Source organism: Ictalurus furcatus, chromosome 7 (genome assembly GCF_023375685.1).
Source record: "Ictalurus furcatus strain D&B chromosome 7, Billie_1.0, whole genome shotgun sequence".
Lineage (NCBI taxonomy): Eukaryota > Metazoa > Chordata > Actinopteri > Siluriformes > Ictaluridae > Ictalurus > Ictalurus furcatus.
Genome location: NC_071261.1, coordinates 11,074,447 through 11,097,219, shown reverse-complemented (window position 1 = coordinate 11,097,219; position 22,773 = coordinate 11,074,447). Strand labels below are relative to the sequence as shown.

Below are 22,773 nucleotides of genomic sequence, written 5' to 3'. Positions count from 1 at the left end.
GTTTCTTGAGCTCTTGGGAAAAAGAACTGATCAAGAATATATTCACACTGAGAGAACTCATGATGGCTGTGATTTGTCAATTAGGATTAGAAAAAAAATGGTTCCTAAAGGGTTATTTGAAAGAAAAAGGTCCTACAAGGCCTCTACTTGGAACCCTTTCTGAAAGCGAAACCCTCTTTTTGAGGGTTCTGTAGAAAACCTTTAGGGTTCCCCCACAAGGACAAACCAAAGAACTCTTAAGGATACTAAATGGAACTTTTTTAATAGTGTACATGATAACTACATAGGTACAAACAAATGACCAAAGGACATATCAGTACAACAATGTAGATAAAATGGTTCCTCAGTGGTTCTTTGGTTGGTTAACTGTTCGAGATTTGTAATCCTGTTACAGGCTTTTCTGAAACCCTCTATTTTTAGGGTCATACATAGAAATCTAAGGGGGGTTCCCGCAAAGGTAGCATAACGTATGCTGATGGTGCAGCATACTAAACTGTGAGTGTTCCTCTATGCAAGAACATTCCAAGTAGAACCTATTTTTTAAGAACTCTGCAAAGAGCTCTTTGAAGACCCCCCCCCCCACCAAAAAAAGTGTTCCAGTGAAGTCACCTGGGTAAAAAAATCTTCAACTATCAGAATGTGCACAAAGAATCAAACCCAGTCATTTTAAATTAGCACTGAAAGGCTAACAGGTTCCCTTTTTTGGGATCAGAATAGAAAACGAACTATTCCAGTCTCGCTATTTCAACCTCCCATGCCACAAACAATGGTGACATCATGTGCTTTCTACCACAGGTGTATCTTGGTTCCTTAAATGCCAACAGTGTCTGACTTCATATGACCTTTTTGGTACAAATACATTTTAGATATCTATTGTTCTGTATTGTGCTCAATAGTATTCCACATGGACATGGGAAACAAGGTGGCACAGTGGGTAACAATGCTGCTTCACAGCTCCAAAGGTCCTTGGTTTGATCCTGAGCACAGTTTACTGCCCGTCTGTCTGGATTTTTAGTTTTTTTACGTTCTCCGGGTCTCCAGATTCCCACCCGCCTCTCAAAAACATGCCAGCAGGTGGATTACCTACTCTAGATCGTGCCTACATCAGGTGTGAAAGTGTAAGTGTGTGTGTGTGTGTGTGTGTGTGTGTGTGTGTGTGTGTGTGTGTGTGCATGGTCCTCCATGATGGATTGGAATCCCATCTATGTTGTATTCCTGTTTTGCACCTAGTGATCCCAGGATAGGCTCTAGATCCACTGCAACCAGGATAAAGCACTTACTAAAGATGAATGAATATTCAGGGCATAGGGTAGTGTAGAACCTTTGCCCCTGAGATACATTTAAAAAAAGATAGATGATCATCTTTATTGTCACAAGTACACAGAGTACAGTGCAATTTTTGTTTGTCAAGAAGCTGAGGTCAAAGCTCAGGGTCAGCCATGAAACAGGATTAAGGAGCTCGGCTCAAGGGCCCAAGAATAGTAGCTTGGTGGTTCTGGGGCTTGAACTGAACAACATTCTGATCAGTAGCCCAGTGAGGCACCATTGCCCTATCCATGCCAGTAGATACTGCATTGGACTCAAGGTAAAAGGAAAAAAGGTTATCCTTTGCTTATTCTGTTTGAAATATCAAGATTGAGAGAGTACCAAAAAGGAGAATAGAAACTTTCAACAAGAATGGGGCTTTTTTAATGCTGTCTGGTGACCTCTCTAAGGACACAATAGCAATCCTGTTTCCCCATACAGAGAAAGTCCTCAACCTTCTTGACTGTCCCCAAACACAATGCTTGCAAAACCCCCTGTGACTCCAGTGAATTTCTACTAATTCAGCTGTGGTTTAGGAGCTCGCATGATTGCACTCAAAGAACTGCTAGGCTTAGCATTTCCCTAGTTTCAAGTCAAATCGTGTATGTTAAACACTGTACAGCATTGTGACCTTCCAGCTCCAGAAGTTTTAAAAAGCAAGAGTAACTTTGATGGAGGAAAAGGTACAAACAACCTCAACCATTTGTTTTTCATATGAGCTGGCTTGTGGGAATTGTTAGAGGTTTGTAAACATGTTACCATTACAGCACAAAACCAAGGGCTTTACCTATAGTACAGATACCATTCCTTTCTCAAAGATCTTTGTTTACAATTAATTTATACATAAAACACACTAGGGCACTTGACTCAAAGCAGGTGTAAAACATCATGAGATGGAATGGAAACTTTCACAATAAGCAAGAATATTTCTGAATGTATGTTTTGCTGATGAGCGTAAACTTTCAAAATGATGTTTACATATTAACAAGCATTGTCTAGTCAAATACCAGCTAAAAATACACAATTATAATTAGGTTTAGGCCTGTGGAAGCACTCCTTGTTGTGCTCTGCTAACGCAGACAAAGAGCTCACTGAAAAGCTTTGAGGTAAAAGTCAGCATTTGCTTATCGGCTGCTGAAGTTTCCACTGGCGGATTTGCATCTGTACATGTCAAAGAGAGAAACAACGTCTGCAGCAGATACACCAGGTCCTGAGCAGCCAACGAGCGTCAGTTCAAACTTCCTCTTGCTTTCTGTGGTTTAGTCACGTCTGACTTGATGACGTGCCGAATCTTGGTCATGTATAAAAACTGTTGTGTAGAATCTCACTTTCAGTTCCTGCTGTAACCAACGAACGGTAGCGCTAAACACAAACACACCTAAGTGCTAAAAAATCATCAGAGAGAAAAATGCCAAGCTTGCCACGAACCACAAACGAACTGGACAATATGACCAAGGAAGAGAGGCCATCACAATCTCAGTGAGTTTAATTATTTATATATTTTTGGTGCTTTGTTTAATGAAAACTATGAACATATACATGAAACTCTTTTTCTCATTACAGGAGGAATGACTTTAAGTGGCGGCTTCAGCGCAAGATCCTGAGAAGCCAAATGTCAGAGAAGTGAGTGTAATTTTTGCTTTTTATTTTTATGAGATTTTGCCTGTGTACACCAGCTGTTTATATTACGTGGTATTAATATTCTTCCTTCCAATCAGACATAAACCTGTGGAGAGCCAGCAATGGTCACAATCTCTAGAAACTCTTCTTAGATCAAAATGTAAGTAGCATAACTGCACAGTACAACTTTTATAATAAATGATTATTGCATGCCTTCATCTTTGATGGATAGTCATCTATCAGTAATTATGATCATTAGACCTTCATTGCATAGTGGTTGTAGAGATACAAACAGTCATGAAGGCAGACAAATAAGACAAATGCTAAATGAGTGACCCTTATGCTTTTGTGTCCTGCAGCTGGTAAAACAACTTTCCAGGCCTTTCTCAAGTCTGAGTTCAGTGATGAGAACATTGAATTCTGGATGATCTGTGAGGACTTCAAGAAAATCAAGTGCACCTCTAGGCTAAGCTCCAGAGCCAAGAAGATATTCGAACGCTACATCCAGGCTGAAGCTCCAAAAGAGGTAAAAAATAAAATAAAATAAATAAAGTGACTATCTTCATGTTATCAACGTTCAAGAATGTTGAATAGCTACAGATAATTGCAAAACCATTTAACTGATGAAGCTAAAAATCCATGTAGCGTTTGGAAAAGCGTTATGCCAAGTGTCTTTGTAATAAAGATGACTTATGTTGTTTTTCATAATGTCCCACAGATCAACATTGACCATAAAACCCGGGAGCACATCAAACAGAATGTGCAGACCCCAACAAGGTATTGCTTTGACGAGGCCCAGAAGATCGTCTTTAGCCTTATGGAAAAGGACTCGTACCCCAGGTTCCTCCGTTCTGACTTCTACAGAACCCTTCTGGAATCAGTCGCATAAGGATTAAGATGTGATGGATGCGACTCGGGAAAAGAGACCTGGATAACCTGGTGGCTCTTCTTTAAGGGCTACGGCAGAAGAGTTCGATAAGGACGATGGCAAGGGTTGGCCTTGACCCTGGGCTTGGACAGCTGGACTGATATGGATGCTCAGAACTCTGACACTGGTCACTTCTGCTTTTGGACTGGCCTCATCTACCTACATCTGTTTCCCTGCTGCCTTGCTGTTCTGCTACACTACATAAGTGGACGAGGTACATGCCCAAAAAGCTAAATGGACTGTCATAGGAACTACAACGGCAAAGTTCATGAGTTGGTTGGTACTTTTTGTAAGATGAGGAAAGTCCCCATGGTTATCTTTGTATACCACTTCCACTGATACAATGCATCATAAATGAGTACACTGTGAAATTTCAGCAATCTTTTGAGCTTATTACTTGTCGCACAGTACATGATGATGTGAGCAATATCTGGGCCAAATTCTATAACAGATTACGCGATAACGCATGGGAGATTATTATGATAAAGATAATGTTATTATGTTCTGCTTATGTCATCAATCAGTGTGATCTGGGTCATGGAGAAAGTGACCACATTCTCCTATTGGTGACTTTTAGATGAGCATCGTAGCAACGCTTACATGGAGATCGATCAAAACTTTCAGACACTGCCAGAAGTTTGTGGTCAGCCATCTTTGGTTATAACGGAATTAAATTGTCCACTAGTGTTCACATCACCTTGTGCATTCTAAGTCCACAACAAGCAGATAACGTTTCAATGTTTTGAGCAACGTTTTATGTTTCACATGACAGCATAATTGTGGCGAGATAATGATTTCCTTTTCTACCAAAATTGAAAGAGAAGCATGGGCACAGCTCTAGATAGATGTACCAGTAGTTCATTGGACTAAGTTGCCTTTTTTATTAGTAGTTAGTACTGGAATTTAAAATGTTTTTGGGATCTCCAGACAGAAGGACAGTCGAAAGGAGGTCAAACTCCACATGTATATGCAAACAAGACAGGTCAATGACATTCAGTAGCTCCCTTATAGAATTGTAGAAATAACTTATATCAATGGTGCAAAAGGTATGACTTGTGTATATACATACATGTTTTAAAAGGAATTACTTTTATATATTGTATATACATATATTTTTGTTCATTGTTTTAAATTATGACTCCATTATGGACACTTTTTTTTTACTGGTTAATGCTGGATTTCAGTCTCCACAGAAGGACAATTGAAAGGACTTGTCTCATAACAAAATGGCCTACATCCAGTAAACCACTTAGAGTGCTTAAGATATTATTTAGTGTAGAAGATGTAAATTTTTTGTAGTGTTTAAACATTTTAGTTCATTGTTTTAAATTATGATTCCATTATGGACATTTATTTGGGTATTTCACTGGATGAATTTCCCCAATATATAAATATATAGATATATGAAGACTTCTCTAACTCATACTAAGACATATTGAATATATACAAATAAAAACATTCTTGTCCTCAGTTGTCAAATGCTATTATGTACGTTGTTTTTTTTTTTATTATTATTCGTTTTCCCTGCTAGTTTGATTTTGCACTGATAATGCATGACCCAAAAATGCTACTGTAGATCTTGGATATCCCCTAAATTTTCTTAACCAAGTAACTGAAAGTTTGACACCACATCACAGGATAACAAGAGCGTTTTAGTCACAACTTCCCTGTTAGCTTGGTCGTCATGCGCTTCAGTCAGGTGATGGCAACTATGGGGTAAATTAAACATACGCCTACACAGGTCATGTTCCTTATGTTTAAGGGAATTAAAAGATTTCAAGGTGAAACCAGAGGTACATCAAGCTGCATACAGGAACTAAAACATAAAGAAAGGTTTTGTGACATGAATGACGTGTTCTGTATTTAGGTTCCGAGGGCATTTTTGATAATCTGATAAAACAGCACCATTTTTATAATTGAAAAGTGTGGACTTAAACATCAAGCAATCTTCATCTGAAATATTAGCAAGATCTAATCTTTTATCGTGGGGCTGTAGGATAGATAAACACTGATGTAGTCGTTTATGATAACAAAATTTAATTAGAATCTGTAGTAGAATTTTATTTCCACTTATTCAGAGTCATGGGAACATCTGAACATTTGCACCATGTCTGTAGATATGCAGGAGAACTCAAAAACTTCAGAACATTAAATGATCTTAGCATTTATAGCACTCTATAATCATGTCACTTCTGCGTAGGGCTACAAAGACTGGGCTTTTCCAGAATGAGAATGTATTATGACCTAAAACAGGCCATGTTTTGTGAAAAGGGTTCCTGTTATGATCTCATGTGGCTTGTTTTGTCTATTATGCATTTAAAAGATGCAGCATGAGGACCTTAAACATTTCACTCTCATGCACCTGCTCCAAACAACAGATTTGACTGTAACAAAATGGGTAGATGATGGCGTAGATACAGTATAGGAGAAACAATAAATGGGAGCTATTTGCGAAATTTATCGGCTCTCAGAGAATCAACTGCTACCACTCCTTCTTTGTCTTTTATATAGATTATATAGTGCACAAACACAGGCAAAGCTTTGATGGGGTACATAATCATGGTGATATAATCTCAAAGTGTCAAATTGTAAACAAAAACATGTATTCATAGCAGTTATGGTAATATAATCTTTCATCAGAATCTGAATGGTTCCATGGAAATACATCATTCAAGCGCGGTGGAACTCTCAAGCACTGTCTCTAAAAACCAACTTGAAGAGCAAAGAGACAATAAAAAGTTCTTAACTTGTTTTATACCACAGCAGTGTTGAATTCTCAATTACGATTGGTCAGAAGGTTTTGATTAAAAATGTTCTTTAGCTGCACCTCCACAGAACCTAAGACTAATAATAAGCAAATTTAACAGCATGTTGTTTAGCAAAGAAAAACATATAATCATTGATATTGTGAAACTCCCAGTGAGGAGACGTTTATTTAACATTTTTGCAAGGAATCTTAAATGTTCGTGCTTTGGAAAATTCAAGGGAAAGTCTTCAAGACAGTGGAGATTGCATTTTGCGGTTTATTAGTAACATGAGAAGATGCATTTTTAACTCCAAGAGAGAGAAAAGTGAGGGAACGACTGTTTCTAGGTCAATCATTTCACATGATTGTGAATGTCACATTGTGACATTGTGATTATGTCCATGGAACAAGGAAATAACTTGTTCTATGGACATTCCACAACATTAAATATTACTATAAATGAATAAAATGTACCATGTCGTCATCCTTTAATTAATTAAGTGAAGTAAAATAATCAACTTTGGGGTGTTAACAGTATCTAGAGACATATCACACCACCCCATCGTTACGTTTTTTTTGTGATTGTTGCGGCCAAAAATGCTTGATTTTGCTGCGGCTTTGTCCAAAATTTGTGATGCGACTTGGAGTTTTTTTGAGGAAAACTACTTGAATTAGCAAAATTTCAATTGCACAAAATTGTTTTGCATGGTCTTTGACAGTGATGGTTCTTGGTAAATAAGGCCTTTTAGCTGTTCTCATGTTCGACGCACGAGAATCGAAGAGGGCTTTGGCTGAATGAGCGTTGTGATAACGTCAAATGACACATCTCGGCCCAAATCTGCGGTAATTTTGAAAAATGGCAAGTTCCAGGCTCCAATTCAGCTCAAGAATCATTGAGGTTTGACTGCTGAAAGAACCTGTTGATGAAGTCACACCAACTTTTTTTTAAAAAAGGCAAACGGAAGTTACCGGGAAGCAATGACACATCAAATTTACGTGCGAACTTTCAGTTCTGGATCATTCTTTTGACTGAATGTTAGTCACACAGTCATCATACTTTCAGGATGAATACTGTGGTTATCTTGGATGACCTCAAACATCTCAGGCATGCACAAACACAAATTTCACTTGAGACTAAAACGCTAAAATCATTGTCTAGAAAGGTATCAGCCTCAAGGTCACAGCCTCAGGTGCTCTGCGGGCCCGTGGGTGGTTTATCTTTGCACGCTTTTTTGGCCACGAGCGCAGCATCTAAGATGCAATCTGACTGGGTTTCCACATTCACATCTGTCATATCAGTCAAATTGACTGCTTCTGGTTCATGGCCGTGTTTATTAACAAAACATAACTAGCAAGGCTTACGAAATTAGAACCATAGACACTATGGTTAACTAATACAATTTTATCAACAGAAAAACCCACTTATCAAACAGACCCCATAACAATTCTCTCTGTTTGAACAGTTTAATTTCTAATCATGGCTGATTAACAGACTGTATTCCCATTAAATAATCTTTTAAATACATGGCAGCTATCCAAATCATAGCTAACAGAGGTAATAGAGACTTAAGGCCAGATTGGCCAGGATAGATCAACTAGCTGTAGGCAATATTATAGACTTTTTGCACTATATGGTTTTAGGAAACTCAGTTCAGGCAAAACGTTATTCATTCACTAGTGGAAATCTTGGTTCTCAACCTTACCCATTACTAGGTATTACGTCAAAATACCACAAGGCTGTTTCTCGTTTGCTTGTACAGTGGCATCATGTGAATTCTTTCACTTATCATTCATTCATTTAAAAGTTTCAGGCTGGTTCTGTAACATGCGAGAAGATGAAAGAGGACAGAGGTGCAAAAACTCTGACAGCAAATCCAACAAATCATAATCAGGAGAACACACGAGAGTCAAAAATCAAGACACCATGAATCAAGGCACTTGGGAAACATGGCTTAGACAAAAAGTGTGCTAAGACTTTGCGAAGACCCAACTAGGTATAAATAAACAAACTAATCAAGGACTAAACACAGAACAAACGAACACAATAGGGCAAGGAACCAATGCAGAACCAAAACAGACAAGAGAATGTGACATCTGTCATCATTGGAAGCGTGACACAAAAAGGGAATCCATGACAGGTTAAATCTGATAACAAGGTACCCACTACTGTACTAATGCAGAAGTGCAGAAAATGCACATTTGTGGAGTTTCACTTGTTTCCTCCTAGTCCTTGTACAAGACAGGAGAGATTATAAAACACGCCTGAATGGTTTTTTACAGTTGTATTTCCAATTTCCTTATTCAGTAATCTCATCATGCTCTGGTCTGTTGTTTAATGACATGTCAGATAAGCTAGAACTGCTAAACAAACCTGGTACCAGGTTGGAAATTCCAGTGAATCTCAGAGTTTTAGTGTTTCTTAGTCGGAAATGATTAAGATACCTAAGAACAGCCGGCTGAAGTGGTGTAACAGGCTAACACTACAGATAGAAGAAACAGCACCCTTTAAAAATTTTTTTTTAAAAGGCATGGATTTCAAAGTTTAGAAATGAGTGCAGGAGTTTGCATCCCCCATGAAGGCAGTATAAGACATCTAACAGAACCGGTTGAATATCATCTTGATTCTTCGTTTTCATTATTAAACATCTTAATATACTCTTCGGGCATGTACATTACTTGTGATATTAAATGAAGGTCTCTGAAAGCTAACACGCTGTTGTTGGTATAAAAAAAAATAATTTGTCTGCTTCACTTTGTCCTTTGTGCATGCAAATTTTTACACTTGACTGTAAACTGTTGCTTTGAATTAACCGCTACTGGATGAAGTATCCTTCTTATGTAAAATGAGTCTTTAGTAAGCATCCATGACTCGATCATGGTATTAAATGAAAATGCCAGCACAGAGAGTATGTACACTGGGATAACAAGGTACAAGGTATTAGATGGAGCGAGCCTTTACTTGTACTTACATTTAAAGGATTAAAATGTGACCTCTCAAGAGGAGATTATGCATCAATTCATAATCATTTGACAAAAATCTTTAACATAAAAAGCGTTAACATAAGTGTTTATTACTATTTAGTCAAAATCTTCTCTGCTTTATTACATTCCAGGGCAAAAGAAATTGGGCCTTCTTACCACAAAGATTTTGCAGAGCATTTAAATTTAACCCCCACCTCATGGTAATACACCTACGCCAGTTTCTTGCTGGCATGTGGGAGGCCGCTAGAGCTGAATGGAACAACACTGACGTGTGTGTGGGTAAAAGGCTGGTGACCAGTGTTTGTAGCAGTCCTGTGTACTTGCACCTGATCTAACCATTTGTTTGCCAGTTGTTGCTCCTAGCACTTTGTTTCAGGTTAGCTAATGAATACATACTTCTTACATACTTAAAGATGGAATTGGATTCTGCCCGACTTGTAAGTCACTTTGGATAAAAGCGTCTGCCAAATAATGTACGAATGCCAAATATGTAAATGTAAATGTGAATGTAAATCGATGTCGGCCTATGCAAATTAAAGGGTATGACGTTAAAGAAAGACAAGCAGAGGTTACAATAAGGACTACCTTTATCACATGCATCCGGCCCAAAGATGCATTGACAGCTTAAGCTTCAGCCTTAATGAATAAACAATGGCTCATTCCTGTGATTTTCTCCTTGGGTAATGAGCAAATCTTCATTTCAGAGCAAAACAACTCCAGGGCTTTGGGAAAACTCACAGATAAGGCCTCCACATTTCAATGACCTTGCACTGCTGATTATGGAGGATAAATGAATAAATGTAAATGTTGTTGACTGATGGCCCTTTAACTGCAGAGATCTGACAGAACAAAACAGTCTGAGTTTTACAAAGGAGACCAATCGAACATTGGACTTATCTACAGTAGAAGACATTACGAGTACCTAGTGATGCTGTACGGTCTGATAAACGCACCTTTATCTTTAACGAGGTAGTGTGGGATATTTGGAACAGTGATTGATTAGCTATAAAGATGACATTCTGATCAGCTCACCTTTATTAAAGAAGCACGTCCTACATGTTAGAAGCAGATCTTGGTTATATCCCAGGTCGACCTGGTGGTCAACTGACATCAAGTGCAGTTTCCAGGAGTTTCCAAGCATCTGTCGTTAGTTTTCTGAGAGCTTGATTGACAGCCAGGTCCGTCCTGTTGACCTTACAGTTTTGTGGCCAAACGAGGAAACTGGCTAGAAATGGCTTCCAAGGAATTTTCCAAAATCTGAGTACAGTTTCATAAAAACACTTATGCGTAGACACTCCTATTCATCGTTCCTCTTCGTGGTTTTTTTGTAGAATTTTGTCCAAACACCATGATAGTCCCTTACAGCCTTGAGCATTATTATGGATCCTAATAGAAATCTAATAGAAGTTGATCATTTTCCACTAACAGCCCATTCCAAAGTGGTTTATTCCTCTTAGACTACTGCAATTCAACATTGTATGTTTATAGCTACGTTTCCATTTTGGACACTCGTTCCAAAAATATGAAAGCATTTACACATTGTCTTTTATCTACACTTTGACTTACCAAATTCCCGGTGGAATACCGCTGGCTTAGTGAAATTTTAAGAAATTATATACAGCTGTGGACAATGCAAATATACAAAGGCGTTGTTTCATATCGCCTTTCGTTTGCTTTGCTTGCCAAAAGACAAAAGATGAGTTCTCTTTACAAATATGGAAAATATGTTAAGTTTCTTAACAGAAACATCCAACATGCATCGGATTAAACCTCTCAATCTAATGGTTAATTAGTGAGACATACGAAATTATCCTTTTTAAAAAAATAAAATAAAATAAAAAGACTTAGCACGGGTTACTCTTATAGCCAAGATCCGGGAATCCACTGGTTTCTATGGAGGATAATTGGTGGAGAGGTACTGAAAAGAACAGAAAGTGCAATTCCGAGCCTTATTGCTGCTCATTATTTCTTGGACTTGTCTTTGGTTGTAGGCTTACTTCGTGCTACCAAGCCTCTGCACTTTGAACAGAAATCAAAGCTAGACATAGAGCTGGATCACTCAATTTTTGGTCCTGAAGAGAAGTTAAATAATGCTCATTAGGCATTATTATATCTAGCTCAAGCACTAACAAGGTTAATTTGTACACAGTGCTAACAAACACCCCGGTAACTCCCAATCACTCCTCACTTGGAACGGTTTACTGAGGCAAAGGTTTCGCCAAAGGTTGCTGAATATTGCATACTAGGCATATGGAAATATTGGATGAAGCATCCAATAATGCAGATTCGTCAGTTGTTACTATGTAATGCTTTCTAAGCATTTATGGCAGCACAGTAACCATAGTGGCAAACTGGCAAATAATAATAATAATAATAATAATAATAATAATAATAATAAATTATGCAAACAAAATTAAATGAAACCACTATTCATAACCACTAGGGATGATAACGTGCCATGCATACTGGAGCGGACGAATGAAGTCAAATGTTATTTAATTACGAGACAATAAGTGACAAGGATCATCCATGTGGTGCAAATGGTATGTGGCAAGCTGAACAGGTCGAAGAGAGAGAATAAAACGAGAAGCTGTTGAAAGAAAAACTGTTTATAGCAGCTTATCTACATGATAAGAGGAACCAACTTCTTTTAATGATGTTCCACAAGGTTAAGTATAAATATAAACATCAAAAAAAAAAATACAGTGTTTTTTTCTAATATACTAAAAAAGGGGAAATTGACAGAAATTGCTTCATATAATACAGTATTAAATAACAAACATCAACCAAGTAATACTTTGCAGTATTTTTTTTATTTTTTTTTTAATTAAGCCATGTAATTTTACTAACGCTTTAGGGTTCCTCTTTTCATTCTCTGAGATCTCGAGTGAAAAGGAAATAACTGAAATATAATTTTAACGCGAAGCTAAGACTCAATGAAATTTCTGACTCTCTCAGAAGCTTTTGTATAGCGAGTGAAACTACTGTTGGCACTTGGTTATAAGCAAAATGCAGAAGACAAAGAAAAACACACTCAGGACGAGAAGGAGAAACACTTTAAATATGGTAAAGAGCGCACTAAAAGAGTGCGCATCTCGCACTTTGTTCTGAACCAAAGAAATGTTAACTTATTCGTTATTGAGGATTTTTGCCTCTGTACGTGATTATACAAGCGTCCTGTTCCGATTTGTCCAACTGTGCGGAACCACATTAAATACACGTTGTTTTACGTATACCGCTCTCATTCCATGTCGAAGGACTAAGGCACTTGTGTGTGCGCATTTTGATGGGGATACACAAGAGAAGCACGCTTTACTTTTCTGACCAACGGCATCCTCTAGTGGAACGTTCGTCAGACAGCACTAAAGGGATGCGATGATCAGGAACAAAACATGCAAGTAGTTGAATGAAGTGTATTTCATTTTATGGGCTTTCCTTTTGCAACCATAAACCATTGGCTTGTATTTATATACATATACATACATTCATATTGCAAGATTACACCTTAGAGTTAGCCTTGATTCGCTTCCTGGCATCTGTAAAGCTGCTTTTAGACAATGTGCGATGGACAAAATGTACTTATTCTACTATAATAAATAAATAAATCACAAGACCATTGCTTGACATGGAGGAGAACCAAGATGGCATTAGAATTACAAAGATAACTTTATCAACAAAATATCTAATACAGCAAATAAAATTTAAAAGCATTTGGTCAGTCAGAAGAAAAAAAGAAAAGAAAAAAAGGGAAAAAGGTGCATTGAATTTTAAGCTTCTTGAATTTTAGGGTCAGTCACAAAAACATCCAGTCCTTTGCAAACACTTTGCATCGTTTACAATGAAGCGCTTTAATATGCAGTATTTCCTTGGTTTTGTTTTGTTTTATTGGAATCATTTGTCCATCACAGCATTTTCATATTTTTTTGAAAGAAATACTGTTTTTCGAAATACTCGTATCATCGCTTATCTATTTTGGCTACTCTTATACAGATTATTATCTAATATATATATATATATATATATATATATATATATATATATATATATATATATATATATATATTTTTTTTTTTTTTTTTTTTTTTTTTTTTTTTAAATCAACAGTTCGGCACATTATTGACACTAAAGCTACTCAGATTCTGCTCTGGGAAAAATCTCGATGGTCTCGCCGGTCTTGAGCTGCAAAGCCACTCGCTGGAGCTGCCACCTGCGGAGAACAGAGAACGTTCCAGGAAAGAAAGAGCGAACGATCCATGCAGTTCTGTAAAACAGGTAATTAACGAGGCAGGGTGCAGTCTGAGCACAGAACTGTGCAGATGTTTAAAAGGTATAATAAACAGACCTGTATTTTTGTATTGAATTTGTAATGGTTTTATGGAAACTGTATTGGTTTTAATAGAAACTGTAATGGTCCCCATAGGTCTCAACTAATCACTTGTTGACTTGCTTCTATTGGTGGCATATTATGTCTAGTGGATACCATTAAGGACCGGTAATGGTTTTAACAGTTAGCTGAAGGTTTGTAATGGTATTTGTAATGGAAACCATTATAATTTCTGTGATTATTTCTATTATTTGGGTGGGGGGTTTTTTTTCAGCAAGGACCAATAACAAGGAATTTGATGAACGCAGACACCCCCGCAGCGTGGAAAGTGACAGAATACATACGCATATTTCCAATGTTTCAAGTACACCTATCAACCCAGTGTTTTATGGACATTATGGGCCTAAGTTTACATCGTGGTTTATTCTTTTGTCCTGCTGCTTGAAGTACCTACCTGAGAATTTACCTACAGTCAGAGAGGGAAACGTCTGCATCCCAAAAGTTTGACTGGGGGGAGGGGGGAATGGAAATGTAATGTAAATTTCAAGATGTTAAACATGAAGTGCGGATATAGTCTGCAGTGAGAGAACAGGTCAAAACATAAGGCAAATGGAGGCAGTTAAACTCGATATGTTGCACACCGAGCAATAGTACCTGCAATATTGAAACCCAACATACTAAACGTCTTGGTATGAACTGGATCTGTCCTGAGGGTGTACAAACTTTTACACTGAACTGTACTCTACTACAATTTCACTACGGTCCACCTGTTTTATGCGTGTTTAAATATTCCAAAATGTAAAAATCTAGACGTGAACTGAGGAGAAACGACTTCGATAGCAGAATAATCCATGGCTAATAAAAACATAGACTAGATTATAGCACAATTTTTTTTCCATGAGAAGACGTTTATGTAGTGTCTTTTTGTCTAAGGAGTCTCCAGTGTCAAAACATTAAACGTGGCTACAAACAGATAAAAAGGCATGATGTGTCGTTCGTTGTTGCGCAAGAGGAATAAAACACTTCGGGATGTTGGTTATAGGAAAACAAAATCAACTTTGGGGTCGCTGATTATTTTCTCACAACCCGGTCAAGTTCTATTCCTTACGTAGCATGCTGCATATTTACACTTATTTACTAACGTAGGCTGTTCAGAAACGTGTGAATGTTATTTTGTCTTCTTATAACCTAGAGTTTGTCAATATATTTTATTACTTTTTTCTTATCCTGGCACTTGTTATGACTTATGAACCCTCTGTCGGTTTGTTTTTCCTACATGTTGTGTCTACTTGACTGACTTTGTATGTATCGTGGGGGACGCACTATATAAACAAGCTATCATGAGTCATCATATTGCAGCAGTGGTGTGGGATTCGTTCTTTGTTATTTTATTTAAGAACATAGAACCAAACAGTAGAAGCAACGTACCTGTTCATAATAGCGTCTCTATTGGATGTGGTGTACAGGTAGCCTCCTGTCTTCATTCCAGTCACGGGGATTTTGAGCTAAAAAAAAAAAAATTCAACACAAAATGTTGACACTAGTGGTCTTTTAAATTCAATACATTTATGGCATTTTGGCAGATGCCCTTATCCAGAGCAACTTACATTTTATAAATGAGACAAATGTAAGTCAATTGAGGGTTAAGGGCCTTGCCCAAAAGGCCCAACAGTGGTAGCTTGGCAGTGCTGGGGTTTGAACTCCTGACCTTCTGATCAGTAACCCAGAGCCTTTAACCACTGAGCCACCACTGCCCCGTCATATACAATCAATCAATCAATACATGAGGAATGAAACACCTGCGACAGGGGCATGATGTTATAAGAAATATAATCAACGATGGGGTGGTGTTGTGTAGAAGGACCTTATACACCACAGCAATTTTTCCAACAACTACAATGTTTTTATTGCTCCAACAATGACACGTAGTACTATCTGTTTCCGGTCGTTCCCTCACCAAACTTGTGTTCCGTCTTTCAAGTTAATAAGTCAGAAAGTACAGCTTGTTAGTGAGAAACTCCTCCGTCCTGAAGACTTTCCCATGTCAGAAAGCTTAAAGTTGCAGTTACACTGGAGACTCCTTCCAGTAATTTTTCCATCAACTGCACCTTGTTTATTCCTGGAAACAGATCACATCTCCGGTCCGAAACAGAGAAGAAGAAAAGAAGAGGAAAAAAAAAAAAACTGACCTGGGCGACGGTGTGGTCGATGCGGTTATACCGATCAGTGAGATGGATGTTGTGGATCTTTAACGGAGGAGCTCCCAGATTGGCCATGGCCGTGGAGTGATGGTTCAGCTGCTCGACTGCCAAGCGATAGTACTCGGATTTGGCAAAGTTTTCTAGACAAAAACAGAAGGGATCTTTTTTTTTTTTTAGAGAACATGAAGTTATTTATTATTTCCTTCCTTCGGGCATCCATCCATTTTCCATACCACTTATCCTATACAGCATCGTGGGGAGCCTGGAGCCTATCCCAGGGGACTCGGAGCACAAGTTGGGGGGAAAACCCTGGACAGGGTGCCAACCATCACAGGGCACAATCACACAGGGGTTCACACACTACTGACAATTTGGAAAGGCCAATCAGCTTACAGCGCATGTTTTTTAGACTGGGGGAGGAAACTGGAAAACCCAGAGGAAATCCCTGAAGCACAGGGAGAACATGCGAGCTCGGCACACAAGTGGCAGAGGCAGGGATCTGAATCCCCAACCAATTAGCCATCGTGCCCATTAGCTACCTGGATGCAAAATCCATAAACCCAAATCAAAGGTAAGAAACATTCAAAACAACCTGTTAGAAACAAAAACAACGGGCATGTTTTCTCTATTAACAGCTTCACCCAGCATTTTATTTGCTCATAGTGCCTTCTGAGAAGGTTCTACTTCCGTTAAGTCAGTTATCTAACAAACTTCAGCTGATAACGTATCGTCACGGCGCACTGGCCCTTCAGAAGGTCACGAGGGATTCCCCAAAAAGCAGCCAGCAACTCTGAGAACTTGCCTTTTGATGTTACAAAGCGCTGAAACTGGAGACTTCTTCCACACACAAATAAAAGGGCGCTAAACAATCAGCCCATCACATTTCTACAATAAAAATGAGTAGAAACTCGTCCTGACATTGTGGGAAAGTGGCTTTTTGACCACTCACTCTGCATGAGGTAGTACATCATCCCGCAGCCTCCACCGCTAACCACGGTGACGAAGATGGTCATCTGCTGCAGGAGATTGGTGGAGCGGCTCATCCTGAAGTTATCGATCGCTCAGCAGACCTGGAGCAGAGGTGCAGTGATGAGAATAGGGCAAGAGATGCAGCTTGAACGTCCAGAAGATCCAGAAACACTTCTAACTCTTTCCCCTGAGTGTGTGTGTGTGTTCACTTATGTAGAGTTACTTGTTTGGGTGATCATTGACCTGTGATTTTTATGTTACATAACATATTGCTCTTTGTATATCCTGATGAATTAACAGTGTTTAACCACGAGTATCAAACCTTTATAAATATCACTATTATTTCCCCTTATCGCGTGCACATTTGTAAATCCACCGCGATATGGGCATGCTTCATTTATCTTATCACCGTAAGTCACAATATCATCATCATCATCATCATCATCATCCCTACAAAAAGCAACATTGCCATTCTTTCATAGCAACAAATAAAACTATCTTGTAAATTTATCATTAAAATACCCTGACGTTACTGACCCTGAATTAAAAGGTAGACATCGCTGTATTACATGGCAGTGGCCATCTTTGCTTTGAACCATCAAACTTTATTGAACGACTTAATTCACAAAAAAATGAAACAACTATAATACTGTACTAAAATTAAAAGAGCTCACTAAGCTAAAAAAATAAATTAATAAATGAATAGCTTTTAAATACACGCGAGCTAAAGTACCAGGTACTGATACCGCTTAAAAAAAAAGCCAAGAAGGTAGACGTTGTATTAGTCGACGTTGCTAGCTTGTACGAGACGTCAACATGTCTGCCATATTAGTAGGGTCTAGACTCGATTGTGAGCCAGAGCAAGTCTATGAGGAAATCTGGGTCTACACATTGATAAAATCGTATGTGACTGACTTTTTTTTAATCGTTTTAAAGCGTATCTGCATTGAAATGTTATGTAAATGTAAATAAATTCTCGCTGTGGGTGGTTAGATTGAGCAAATAACTAAATAAATAATAAACTAAGTCTTGAGCAAAGCAGGATTCGCCCTTCGGCTCGACTCGGTTCGGCTTGGGCTGTCACGATCACGTGACGAGTGACGTCATCTGTAAACAAACAAAAAAACTTCAGCATTGCATCCCGTTGCAATTCATACTTTCGGCCACCACATGTCACTAGCGTGCAGGGCAGTTCGCTATATCTGCGCATGCGTCAGAGTGAGTCACGCCTGTCTGATGGAGCCATGTGAAAAAAATAAGGAAATGGTGAATTTCTAAATAAAAAATATTACAAGAGGGAATTAATCAAGTTGAAGAGTGGGGAACAAAATGGGGATTTAAGTTCTCAGTAGAAAAAAACAAAAGCAATGAAATAAAAAATGTAATCAAAACAAGGGTAAGGAATGCAAGGTGGAAATGTATGGGACCACATTGGAGAAAGTAGAGTATTTTAGATTCTTGGGAGTATACTTTGACACAAAACTAAGATGGAGGAAACATATAAAGTACATAGTTAATAAATGCAAAAAAAAAAAGTGCTTAATGTAAATGAGGTGTCTTGCAGGATTGGAAGGGGGAGCACGTTTTACAGCTCTGAAATATATTTATATTGCACTAATACGGTCTAAATTAGACTATAGGTGTACTGTGTATGGATCAGCAGCAAAAATCTGTGCTAACTGAATTAGACATTGTGCAGGCATGTGCTTTAAGAATATGTCTAGGGGCAATTAGAACTTCCCCAGTATGCAACGGTAGTCAACGGGATCTGCGGTATATGTCCCTAGATATCATGTGGGAGTAAACAAAAGAACATCTGACAGCTTAAGTATATACAGTCAAGTTATATGCTATATTATTAGCATTAGAATGGATCAAACAAACCAGATGTGACACTGTTTTAATATGTAGTGATCCAGTATCTGCCCTTCTGAGTATAAAGTCTGGTGAAACGAGAAACCATCAGGAATTACTTTAGGAGATTTTATTGACAAACTCAAGAATAAGCAGGTAAGCGAGAAGCATAACATTTACGTGGGTACCAGCACATGTGGGCATCCAGGGACACGAGAAAGTAGACAGACTGGCAAAAGAAGCATAAAAAAAAAATTTTTTTTTAAAAAACCACATGTTGAGGTCTAAATGAAATGATCAAAAGCAGAAGGGAAGAGTCTAGTGTGGGAGAAGATAATGGGAAAATGGCAGCAGCAATGGGATAATGAAATCAAAGGGAGATGTCTGTACATGATACAAAATATAATAGGTACGGAAAGTAATAAGGGAAATAAAAGGAAGGAACAAGTCATAATAAGTAGACTGAGGCTTGGACATTGAAAGATAAACAAAACTCTTAATGTTATAGGAACTATGTGATGAATGCCAGGAGGAGGAAATAATCAAGCACATCTTTAGATCATGTAAGAAATTTATACAAGAAAGGCAAGAGCTGAAGAAACAGGTAGGGGAAATAGGTATAGTAGAGTATAATGTATAAAAAAAATAAAAAGTATAGTAGAAAGTGGAAATAATGACCAAGGACGGAGATATCTGTTTAATTTCCTAAGGAATTTAATTACGAAATAGTAAGTTACAGTGAGACAGCAGGTGGCAGTAATGCAACATTATGGATGACACCTGTCATAAAACACCGAAGAAGAAGGGGAATTCCTCATATATACTTCTGCAATTGTGATAAAGGCTTACAGCAACCATTCACGTGAAAACTAGACGTTTCTGCGGTAAGTGAACGACTTTCCATTTCAGACAAGAACAATTAGTTAACTATACCGGTTGTGTGTGTTATAAAATGATTATAGGCTACAGAAGTCGCCCTATTTGTCCACACTACTACACACTAGCTATTGGAAACAGCAACATTTTAACATGTTGGCCAAAGCAGTACATTTTCCTGGATGGTGGACGTCTTAATATTAAAAATAAAATAAAATTCAATGTTTGACGAACCTGTTATTCGCTTATTGACTCAGTGACTCCGGTTTAAGAGATTCTCTCCTCTCTCGTTCAATGAGTCGGTTGACTCGATGAATCAGGTTCAGGAGATTCGTTCCTTTCCTTCCTTTCGTTCAATGAATCAGTTGACTCCGTGAATCAGGTTCAGGATTATTCTCTCCTCTCTCCTCAGTGAATCAAGTTCAGGCTATTCTGTCCTCTCCCGTTCAATGAATCAGTTGACTCAGCGAATCAGGTTCAGGCGAGTCTCTCCTCTCTTGTTCAATGAAGCAGTTGATTCATTAAGTTAAGTGAGTCAGCTCGGTTTCACTGTGTAAAAGTTAGAGATTAGCAGTGTTTCGGTGCATGCAGTAATAATCTTTCTTGTTGCAAGTGTTAAAAATGATTCTTCTAAACATGGGTATACAAGCATAATACAAAACAAATCACCATAGCAACGAATATTAACTATTTTACACAACCCATGGTGCTTGTTGTTTGGTTTTTGCGCCGCAGCTCTAGATGGACGGTGACTGATAACGTCCTAAAGCTTATCAAGCAAACACACATGACAGAAAACCAATGGGCATTAGTGACCAAACCCCATTTTAATGTTTTGTCAGTGCAAAATCATTATTTCACAGAAGGCCATTCCATCGATACTAACAAGAGCTGGGGGGAAATGACTTTTCTATTGTGATAACTTTAGCCAGGTCCACCTCATTCAGATTAGATTTTTATTTATTTTTTATCCCTCAGGTGACATGTTTGGGTGTGTGGTGGTAGGCGTTGGCATGGCGGGCCGGGTCAGGATCCGAGACCTTCTCACGCCTCTGCCATCCAGCACTGCAGAAATCTTCACTCTTAAGGGCTTGGTGTCTAGGTCAGTGTCATTTGAGATGAGATACGATCTGTTACAGAATCCGGCTAAGATTTCCTTCGAATCATCTCGCAGCATAAAACTGGCTTTAACGGCTTTTTCTGACGTGTAGGAGGACAATGGAGCAGCAGGGAGTCCAACAGATCCCTTTAGAGGAGGCGCTGAGCCGCAGCGACATTCAGGTGGCCTTGTTGTGCACGGAAAACGTCAGCCACGAAGAATACATCAGGTGAGCCACCACACCGTTTAGTCCTCGGTCCTTAAGAAGTCGTTCTGTAGAATCCGAGTGCTATACATGTGCCTGTGCTGAATAAGAGGCAAAGAAAGATAATGCAAAAAGCATCTGACGTTTTGCTATGCGGTTAAATTTTCGTTCAGCCGGTTTCTTGAAGCAGGGAAACACGTGTGTGTGGAGTATCCCATGGCCCTCAGCTACAGTGCTGCCGCTAACCTGTTGGACCAAGCGCAGCAGAAGGGTGAGATAATATTTCGAAATAACTCCCCCCCCCCCCCCCCCCAAGAATAATAACGTGCAGAATAAAAACTCTATGTGAGAGCGGCGGAAAATGACACCGGTGTAAACGGCGGCGATAGACTCCATTGAACATACACTGTCTTTACAGGTTTGGTCCTGCACGAGGAACACATCGAGCTCCTCACGCCCGACTTCAAGCAGCTGAAGAAAGATATAGCTGGGAAACAGCTGGAAGAGGGAAGCCTGCATTTCACAGGTACAATCGTGTGCACATGCCGTCGACCTGTTGTAGTGTCAGTGACCTCATTTCCTGTCCCGCGTCGTACACCCAGGAGGTCCGCTCAAGAGTGGATTCGGGTTCCTGTCGTTCAGCGGCATTGCCCGCCTCACCTGGCTGGTGGATCTTTTCGGAGAGCTCAGCGTTAAAGAGGCGTCGATGGTCGAGGAGCCAGAGAGGAAGCACACCAAGATGACGGTCTGCTTGTTAACCGAGGATCAGAAGTGAGTTCAGCAAGGTCGAGCCACATGACATTTACACAATCATAAGTCGTCTTTTACATGTAGATCGTAAAGAAGGAAACACTGTGCATCGTGCAGTTAGAGGAAAATAATCGACGAAGGTGTGGTTTGACTAAGCAGACCAACAATTAATTCTTTAGTGAAAAAAGAGTGCCACCGTACAAGTCCCCGTGAATGATCCATTATTACAGAAACAATAAAATGTATAATCAAGACTTTCTGACCAATCAGAATCGAGAACTCATTTGTATACTCCCTCCTTTGCGCAGACCCTTGACCTGGACAGAGGAGCGTGCTGAAGGCCTGAGCCGTGGCAAACGCATCCACCTGCGCTTCACCACGTGCACACTGACCGAGCTGCCGTCTGGAGTCCAGGAGCCCGTGGGAATCTTCATGCAGGACCTAGTGCTGTTCGGGAGCAAACTGCAAGGCACCGTACCGCCCGAACAACTCCAGGCTGAGCGGAACAGAATCCTTCACTGCTTCAAGCTGGCAGAGGACATCAGGACACTCTGCCAGGACAACACGAAATAACTTACAAGGGAGGGAAAGAGAGAGAGAGATGGAGATGGCCCAGGACTTACAACACGTCAGCTTTTTAAGCAGATCTGTATCATGGTACCTATAGATTAATCTTTAAACAAGCTTTGAATTTATGCACCAGTAGGCTTTGACAAGGTGAAAAAAGTTTCAGCATTAATAAACGAGAAGATTGGAATGGACTCCTTTCAATAATGACGTAGTCTCCGATAACACTGCTGCACCTCAGACATAGTGCAAGGAAAGTTCAATTGGTTTATTTTTTAAATACAGACTCGTGGCTATTTGATAGCTGAATTTGATAATCGCAACTGGTTCCCAACATGAGCCATGTA

The 22,773-nt window shown here is 39.1% G+C and overlaps 3 protein-coding genes across 5 annotated transcripts; 2 read left to right on the top strand and 1 right to left on the bottom strand.

The window, feature by feature from the left end:
• Positions 1-2,626: 2,626 nt before the first annotated feature.
• Positions 2,627-6,628, top strand: rgs13 (regulator of G protein signaling 13). Its single transcript, XM_053628349.1, has 5 exons — positions 2,627-2,784; positions 2,869-2,928; positions 3,024-3,085; positions 3,285-3,451; positions 3,644-6,628. Exons 1-5 carry the CDS (start codon positions 2,714-2,716, stop codon positions 3,812-3,814), a joined length of 531 nt encoding a protein of 176 aa, XP_053484324.1. The 5' UTR covers positions 2,627-2,713; the 3' UTR covers positions 3,815-6,628.
• A 7,042-nt stretch (positions 6,629-13,670) lies between these two features.
• LOC128609680 (cytochrome c oxidase assembly factor 1 homolog) lies at positions 13,671-20,208 on the bottom strand. 2 transcript variants are annotated; one of them, XM_053628347.1, is made up of 5 exons: positions 20,040-20,208; positions 17,056-17,176; positions 16,095-16,246; positions 15,334-15,410; positions 13,671-13,788 (listed from the first exon to the last, which is right to left on the bottom strand). In XM_053628347.1, the coding sequence occupies exons 2-5, from the start codon at positions 17,147-17,149 to the stop codon at positions 13,710-13,712; spliced, it is 402 nt and encodes a 133-aa protein (XP_053484322.1). In that variant the 5' UTR covers positions 17,150-17,176; positions 20,040-20,208; the 3' UTR covers positions 13,671-13,709. The 2 variants fall into 2 exon arrangements, with proteins under 2 accessions (XP_053484322.1, XP_053484321.1); XM_053628346.1 differs by lacking the exon at positions 20,040-20,208 and adding an exon at positions 17,613-18,770.
• blvra (biliverdin reductase A) lies at positions 19,728-22,616 on the top strand. Of its 2 annotated transcripts, XM_053628345.1 has the most exons (8): positions 19,782-19,813; positions 20,218-20,286; positions 20,784-20,907; positions 21,017-21,133; positions 21,283-21,380; positions 21,528-21,635; positions 21,712-21,880; positions 22,168-22,616. In XM_053628345.1, the coding sequence occupies exons 3-8, from the start codon at positions 20,789-20,791 to the stop codon at positions 22,430-22,432; spliced, it is 876 nt and encodes a 291-aa protein (XP_053484320.1). In that variant the 5' UTR covers positions 19,782-19,813; positions 20,218-20,286; positions 20,784-20,788; the 3' UTR covers positions 22,433-22,616. The 2 variants fall into 2 exon arrangements, with proteins under 2 accessions (XP_053484319.1, XP_053484320.1); XM_053628344.1 differs by lacking the exon at positions 20,218-20,286 and having other exon boundaries at positions 19,728-19,813.
• The last annotated feature ends 157 nt before the right edge of the window (positions 22,617-22,773 follow it).